Here is an 8,900-nt window from a genome sequence, read left to right on the forward strand (position 1 = left end):
AAGCCCGACGGAGAGTTTGTTGTGGAGGCCGTTATGAGCGAGGGGAAAGTCGTCGGTGAGATGAGTCTTACCTACAGTTTGCCGCGCCGCAGATCAGTCCGAGCGAGGAAGCACACAGACATCTTTGCTCTGAACAGAAGGGTAAAAACGGCTCGATGAAATTCTTGATTATCAAAAGCTGTTGCTAACTTTTAACAATTGATTATGCCATTTACGACCGATGAAAGTAACATCTGAATCCTAAGTTTGGACAGGTCATTGCGGTAGACCAAAGGCAAAGTCGAATTCGACAGCCTTCTTGTCTTGACCATGCTCGCAATTTACATTCCAGGATCTCATGGATCTATTGGAAGATTTCCCAACGGTAAAACGAGAGATCGAACAACGCTCCATCATCATGTTCGGACACCTGGGTGCTCCACGTCTTAAAGATAAGGAGCGTCGCTCTAGCGGCTCCCTCTCAGCACGCAAGTCGTCTGGTCTGATGCCGGTAAACTCTAGCGCGCAAGCGATCAACCGAGCAAGATCTCCAGGGGCGAATGCTAAACACACCCTGGACATGGCGCTAGGAATGTAAATATTAGGAACGAGACTGTTCAAATGGCATAGAATGTCATGCTAATATAATTGACACCGTGGTCTGTTTTGCATTGATGGTACAGGGGACACGCGTTGCTCCTTGATTGTGTGTAATGTGTTCATTCAGAAGTCAACTTAGCCTATCTCAAACAACCCAATATTTAGACTCAACGTTTGGCATCCTAACTTTTCGTCGACTCTGTATCGTATTCTTATCTATTTTGATCTCAAAGGAAAGCATAAAAGTTCTGAATTTCGGTGTTAACATGCCTCATGAGGATATGTCAGACTATACTCAAGATAACGTTGTACATCATTTGACAAAGTGTTTGTATAGTACATTTTTTGCCTGATGACACAGTTCAATACAGTCGACTTCCCGTAATTACAAGAGTCTGTTGCGCGTATGCAGTCAGCACGATTGCCAATTACGGTCTCATGTCTTGTCCATCTAGCCAAGGTACCATCCGAGTACGTAGTAGTTCGCTCCTATGTTCGTTTATGAGAAGCAACTGTATATAGTGTATAGGAAATGTACATGTCAGAGCGGGAAGCGGCTAATGCCGGAGCGAACTACTTACCGGATGGTACCCAGGCTATTATTATCCATCGAGATGGCGGTCGCCATCAGAGTTGAAACGTGTGCGTGCGTGAGTGCGTGCGTGTGTGCGCGTGTGTGTTTGTGCGTGTGTGTGTAATAAACTGAAATTCTGTCTGTGCATTGGACACAGGCAGACAGGGCTTCATTTACATTTATGACATATATCGCATCTTCGACACTAGACTTCTGGTGCGGAAGGCACCTTCCGGACTGGACACCGAGTGCTGAGAGAGGAACCCGTGACTTCGGTATAGTTTGGTCGAAAAATAAATTGGCTTTATTTTCAGTGAAAACTATGTGGTTGTTAAGGAAAATTCCTCTTTTAACCATAGCCAAAAATGGCAAGATATTATTTTCGGTCCCATTGGTAATGCATTACAGGGCAGGTTACAACAGAGTCTTTACCCTGTTTTCTTCGAAAGGACTCACCTTATTGACTACAACATTTGGGTATAAGTGGACGTCCCTAGGAACATTTAAAATGTGGGCAGCTTTTTTACACCAGGTCAAATAGAAAGCTTAGACAGCATCGAACAATGGTAACGTTTGTTACAGTCAATTCTGTACAACATTTTGTTAAGCAAGGTGGGATACAAATGACAGTCAACAGCTCTTTCTTGTTTCTTTAGAAAGCCAGAAAAACTGTACATCGTCGCAAAAAACGTCATTTCTAGTCTTAAAGGGACTTAAAATGATCTGAACTTGAAACTCTCCATTCATATTGACATTTGCAACTTATTTCTAACTTATCTGCGTCATTTTATCACATTTCATGGCTGCAATTTACAAAAGCCTCTCCTATACTGCATTTCCTCAGGTAGCACAGCTAGCAGGTAGCATACGCCCAACTCTCAACTTGAATGTTATTCCACAGTCGGATGCAGTAAATTAGGAATGTGCAATGGGTCTTGTCCTTGAAATGACTGTCTATTTAGAAACGTTCTAAATTTCAGCCAGACTGTTCGTGTCAACTTTTAAGTGTTACAGCTAGCTATGAGGTACAAAAGAGAAAGACAGCAGTTTGAACACACCCAAACGCACAACACCCAGATACCCCGACATTGATGAGGTAATCAGGTTTGAGATTCGCGCGCCTCGGGAAGGTCACGCCAGGTCATTGCGCCGTGCGCCCGAGTGAATCGTCGGGATCTGCTGATTTGTCAGGAAGGAAAAGTTGGAAATCTGGTCAGCGCTGGGAGTTGCAGGTACTGTATCTTTACTGCTGTATCCTTTAAATATTGCTGCTACTCGGGAGAAATATTCAAACGCGGGAAAATGAACGTTTGCAAACCGGCTGGCACGAACCTCTTTGTCAGACAATGGACTGGGTGGGGAGGGGGGCTTAGAAATATTTTATCTGACTTGGACTTTTGCTGACTCCTTGCCTGTTTGGAACAGGAACTAAGCTAGTCTTTTACCTTTGGGTTCGTGTTTTTGTCGCGAAACCAGTACCAGGCATCGCTTGGCACTAGCAAATATTAGTTTGTGGCTCAATATTCAGTCCACGTGAAAACTTCGAAGAGATTAAAAAATTTCCAAGGCAAATCATGGTAGCCATCGGCCATCCACTGCCAGGTTGAGCTACACTTCGTACGTGTTTGATCAGGCACATGTGTCGGTTGAGGACATTTCCTACAGTTGTCTAAAAATCAGATGAGTCGGACATCGTGAAGATTTGGACAGATTTTTTCCACGGTAAGCAACATTTCCAGCTAACATCAGATTCAGAATGCTACAGTATGATTTAGTGGATGGTACATGTGGACTGAACCAACCAAAGCCACTCCTGCAGGTCGTGCTAAATAAACATGTAGCACATTAACAGGCTTCAAGCCACAGGTCTTTACCTAATGCATACATGTACATGTTATGAGATAGCTACAAGTAAGTGATGTGTTTAATCAAATTCAAAGCGTAAAACTGCCAAGAAGATTGTGGATGAGGCACATGTATAGATAGAGTTTTTAATGCTAAAATAACACTTCAGATAACGTTACATCATTTGAATAATTTGCAGTTGGAAATAAACTAAAACCAGGTGATTTGATGCTGTGGTTTTGAACATCTTTTGCTTGTACATGTAAGTTTGAGCATTAGGTTGTACTTGCTACATGTTATTATGGGTTAGTGACTTAGTGTTCCATTGCTCATTTGCTGTGCACCTCGTTTGTCTCACCTGGGCGGGATGCCCCTGAAGGGGGCTTTGCCCAGTAAAGTATAGATGTAGATGTAGATTGACATCAATGCTGACCACAGCTAACCATAAAAGAGTTTGTATTTTATGGTAATGATATGCAGGTGTACCAGTCCAGATTACTGTGCTGTCACTGTCAGTGGAATCAGCTGGCAGTGGCTGGGAGTGGGTCAGGATTGTTGTTGTTCATCACCTTGAAGTTTATTGTATTTATAGTGCCTAGTGACATATATTGCTGTTTTTGTAGCAGGATTGGTTTTTTACAGGGAGGGGTTGCTAGCTTTTCCCTTTAATCATTTAATGTGCTTGAGGCACCTTCTCGAACACTGGCTGGACCCCATTTTAAGTCCCTTCCGAGAGAATATTACTGGTGCAGACCCAACTAAGATGCCATTCCTATGATGAATATACATTGTAGCATCAAATGCCACTGGTGAATCCTTAATTATGAAGTAGAGCTGTTGGCAGGGCACTGACTTAGGGTCAGACATATGGTTCTATGCCATCAAAGTGGAGAACATATACCAGTATGTGCATGTTATGCAGTATCAATTGCACATTACACACCAGCATTTAGATTAGTCACACATCAATGTCAGTCACTCACTATCCTAGTAACATAAATTTTTCCCAAGTCTCTACTTCATTTATGTTTATCAACTCTACCTGCTTGTTATTGGCCTTTGGGTGTGAGCTTGAAAAAGATTTGTTATGTATATTATTAATGCATACAAAACTAGAAAGGCCGACATTTGCTTGAGAGCAAATACAGCATATTTCAGCCATCTCCCTCCTCATGTAACAATAGACTGTTCCAAAATCACCTATGTGCAAAAATGGAACACTTCTGCTTAAAATATCTTCTAACTACTAATCACACTTATGAGCAAAAATGAATCTTACAAAAACCCCTTCAAGAATGGACTCTTCTAGTGCACCCCATGTAGAAAGGTAAAATAGACGACTCCAAAAACACTTCCGCTAAGAAATGGAATTTTGAATCATCAGCCATCCAAAACCATATTTAAAAAAACCCTCTGTGCAAGAATCGACTCTTCCTGTTATACCCCTATGTAAAGTGGAGCGATCCAAAAATACATCAGCTAAAATAGGACATGGACATAATCACCAAAGTCCACAAAATGAATTTAAAAAAATACCCCCTTCATCGAAGAATGGAATCTCCCAGCACACCCTGTTTAAAATTGCACAATAGACAAGTCCAGACATACTCACAATACATGGCCTTTTGTATAATAAGCAACCCAGTTCAAAACTGAATTTTAATAAAGTTCCCCGTGCATGAATGGACTCTTCCAGATAACACCAGGCTTGCTGATTGGCTGCCGAATCCTCCTCATGTGTAGTCTTCAGGTGGGGGTCAACTTCCATTCAACAAATGGAATTCAGAATCATCACCCATGTCCAAAACTGAATTTTTTTAAAATCCCCCCTATGTGCAAAAATGGACTGTCCCAGTAGTAGTCATATGTCAAGTGGTTCAATGCAAAAACACTTCCGCTAAAAAGAGCATTGGCATTATCACCAAAGTCTAAAAGTAAATTTTAAAAAACACCCCCTGTCCAACAATGGACTCTTCCAACACAATCAGCTCGCTCATTGGCTGGTCATTAATTGGATTTACCTTGTCCCCCAACCACCTGGATGTCTATGGACTAGGAAGGTAGGTAGATAATTGGATCTACCTGGCACACCTGTGGCCCTGACAAACCAGAATGACCTAGAGGTCGTTGACCTCGGCACTTCAACCTCACATATCCAAAACTCTCCCACAAAAACCTCCTTATAGAGCCATTTTGAAGTGCTTTATACCAAATATGTCATGGATCCTTTGAATAAGTATCTAGGGCACCTCTATCCCAAATTTCAGGTCATTTGGATGTAATACCATGGTACAGGGGGCAAAATTATACAGTTTTGGTCCAAAAGTTGCAATAAAACCTTAATAAAATCATTTAAGGAGCAGATATGAAAAAAATGAAAAAAACACATTTGGGTATTGGCCCACTCTACCCTTGTGCCAAATTTCAGGTCATTCGGTGCAAGAATGGCGGAGATGAATCACTTTGAAGATTTGACAGGAGAAAGAAAGAAAGAAAGAAAGAAACATTACGAATACTAGAAAGGCCGACATTTGCTTGAGAGCAAATACAGCATATTTCAGCCATCTCCCTCCTCATGTAACAATAGACTGTTCCAAAATCACTCATGTGCAAAAATGGAACACTTCTGCTTAAAATGACTTCTAACTACTAATCACACTTATGAGCAAAAATGAATCTTACAAAAACCCCTTCAAGAATGGACTCAAAAAAATAGACGACTCCAAAAACACTTCCGCTAAGAAATGGAATTTGGAATCATCAGCCGTCCAAAACCATATTTGCAAAAAATCCCCCCTCTGTGCAAGAATCGACTCTTCCTGTTATACTCCTATGTAAAGTGGAGCGATCCAAAAATATATCAGCTAAAATAGTCAGCGAAGTCCACAAAATGAATTTTAAAAAAATGCCCCCTTCGTCGAAGAATGGAATCTCCCAGCTCACCCTGTTTGAAATTGCACAATAGACAAGTCCAGAAATACTCACAGTACATGGCCTTTGTATAAGAAGCAACCCAGTCCAAAACTGAATTTAAAAAAAAGTCCCCCGTGCATGAATGGGCTCTTCCAGATAAAACAAGGCTTGCTGATTGGCTGCCGAATCCTCCTCATGTACAGTCTTCAGGTGGGGGTAAACTTCCATTTAACAAATGGAATTCGGAATCATCACCCATGTCCAAAACTGATTTTTTTTTAAATCCCCCCCTATGTGCAAAAATGGACTGTCCCAGTAGTAGTCTTATGTCAAGTGGATCAGTGCGAAAACACTTCCGCTAAAAAAAACATTGGCATTATCACCAAAGTCTAAAAGTAAATTTCAAAACACACCCCCTGTCCAACAATGGACTCTTCTAGCAAAATAAGCTCGCTCATTGGCTGGCCATTAATTGGATTTACCTTGGTCCACCAACCACCTGGATGTCTATGGACTAGGTAGGTAGGTAGATAATTGGATCTACCTGGCACACCTGTGGCCTTGACACACCAGAATGACCTAGAGGTCGTTGACCTCGGCACTCCAACCTTACCTATCCTAAACTCTCCCACAAAAACCTCCTTAAGGAGCCATTTTGAAGTGATTTATACTACATATTATACATGGATCCTTTGAATAAGTATCTAGGGCACCTCTGTGCCAAATTTCAGGTCATTTGGATGTAATACCATGGTACAGGGGGCCAAAATATACAGTCTTGGTCCAAAAGTTGCAATAAAACCTCAATAAAATCATTTAAGGAGCAGATATGAAAAAAATTTAAAAAACACATTTGGGTATTAGCCCACTCTACCCTTGTGCCAAATTTCAAGTCATTTGGTCCAGAAACGGCGGAGATGAATCGCTTTGAAAATTTGACAGGAGAAAGAAAGAAAGAAAGAAACATTACGAATACAATATATTTCACCATACCTATGGTATGGCTGAAATATAACAATATATTTCACCATACTATGTATGGCTGAAATATAAAAAGGAAAATAGACACTATGGCAATGGGCTAACTTGAGAGCAATGAAACCACCATGCATCCACTTTACATTCAAAGTCAATGGAAACTGGATGTTTATGAGTTTCAAATCTGTGTCCATCCCAATGCTGTGTACCATTTGCAATATTAGGATGCTTCTGGCAAATTTCAACAATATCAACAGAGGTAAAATCAATTTTGCAATCCTGGTGATGGTACGTGTAGTACCTGGTATGTCCATAATGTATGCAGCATTACAACAGAATAACATTATTGAGACAAAAGTTTGAACATTGGACATCATCATCACATTATGTTTTATAATCAATTGTATGCCTGGCGGCACCAATGTAATGAGATATTGTTTGGTTGCTGGGTATGCATCTGCACACAAGATTCAGATCAGTAATCACGGATCCCAGTCACCTACATGGATGTGAACGTTACTCTTTATCAGTTTATGGGTAAGCTGTGTTGCAGTCAGAACCTTCTATAAATCTAAACAAAGATGCTTTTCGAAACAGTCAACAGTTGATTTGTAGCTTGGATCTGAGCTGAACATGTATCATGTTCCTGAGTGTAGTATTCAATTGCCCCTTGTGAAGTTAGGTTTCCAACTGTGAGATTTGGTAAGAAATGTCTTCTACATTTTTAGATTTTGTAGATTAGGCCTGCAATCAGCTACAGTCTGAGGCTCAATCAATGAATAACCCAGGGCTTTTCCAGGACCAGATCAATAGCCCTTTTGTTTAGTGCCCATGCCACATGTTATTTTGTTGAGCTGCTGTGCAGCTCAGGCGTTCTCATTCACCATGATTTCTCTGAGAAAAACTTATGTTGATGCCAGACATCAGTATTCACAAGCTACCAGAGAATCGAGTCATTTTCTTGTGTACATTTTACATGTTAGTAATTTTAAGTGGAATTGTCTTATCTTGCTAATTCATCACAAAAAGTCATGACACATGCAGGTTCCCATGGCCATGCCAGACTCTGAGAGTGTTGGGCTTTTGTTATCTGGTTGATAGCCATAACAGCCTCCAGTCTGTTTAGCTTGTTTTCTTCCAAATGGCAAAGTGCAGCTTGTACCTGATATTGATAAAACTGTTTCTGCCTGGTGTTGTCCTTCCCTATGGCAGGCATAGTGATTTTCTGACAAGCTGTTACATATTTTCCAAACATATCTATTCAGATCTCATTCTTCAAGTGCTTTGATGTCACTGGTGAAACAAACCACTGTTACCAGTTATAGTGTAAAGGTCACCAGTGATTTCTTTGCCTGGTGCACACATACAATGTAGCTAATGATCTTGATGTAATGAGCATATTCTTTGCTAAATGGAGACTGAACAATAGCATTCACTGAAGCTTCTGGTCAATGCAATCAAGATACAATTGATGTAGTGACTGGTTTAGCCAGGATACCAGACCCCAGCCTGATCTCAAAAATATGTACATGGTTATTGATGGTAGATATTTTTGAGACGGACTGAGGTCTGGTATTGAGGCTATGCCTAGTTGTGTATCATTTTACATTGTTGTATTACCCATACAGTCCTGACAATATGAGCATTTGCCCTTAGTTTAACAACATTCGTAATATACATTGATGTTTTCATGCACATCTGAATTTAGCACTGCTCTCATTCAATATTCACATGCAGATGCCTTACTTGACAACTATTCAGTCTATTGAATTAAAAATACATGTAGAAAACTTGCATATATGCTTATCAGCTAAAAAAGTCTGTTACAAAAACATGTCCAGACCTTACACCCTGTTAGGTTGAAATTTTGATCATGTACTTTTGGTGGAGAATATACATGTATCTGAGCAAACATGGTAGATTTGATAATGTTGATAATCATTTTATACATACACAAAAAAATCATAACAAAATTATTCATTATCAAAGTGAATGTAGCCAAGAATTTTTG

General features: G+C 40.4%; 2 protein-coding genes across 2 annotated transcripts in view; both read left to right on the forward strand.

The window, feature by feature from the left end:
* Positions 1–6: 6 nt before the first annotated feature.
* LOC118414366 lies at positions 7–895 on the forward strand. The gene is made up of 2 exons (XM_035818393.1): positions 7–141; positions 332–895. The coding sequence occupies exons 1-2, from the start codon at positions 34–36 to the stop codon at positions 575–577; spliced, it is 354 nt and encodes a 117-aa protein (XP_035674286.1). The 5' UTR covers positions 7–33; the 3' UTR covers positions 578–895.
* A 1,338-nt stretch (positions 896–2,233) lies between these two features.
* The window catches only part of LOC118414281 (zinc finger protein Xfin-like), a 22,977-nt gene continuing 16,310 nt past the window's right edge, over positions 2,234–8,900 (forward strand). Inside the window, exon 1 of the mRNA XM_035818211.1 lies at positions 2,234–2,385. The gene's annotated coding sequence lies outside the window, so the exon portion shown is untranslated. The remainder of the gene's footprint in view (positions 2,386–8,900) is intronic.

This window comes from Branchiostoma floridae, chromosome 4 (genome assembly GCF_000003815.2).
Source record: "Branchiostoma floridae strain S238N-H82 chromosome 4, Bfl_VNyyK, whole genome shotgun sequence".
In the NCBI taxonomy this organism is placed as follows: Eukaryota; Metazoa; Chordata; class Leptocardii; order Amphioxiformes; family Branchiostomatidae; genus Branchiostoma; species Branchiostoma floridae.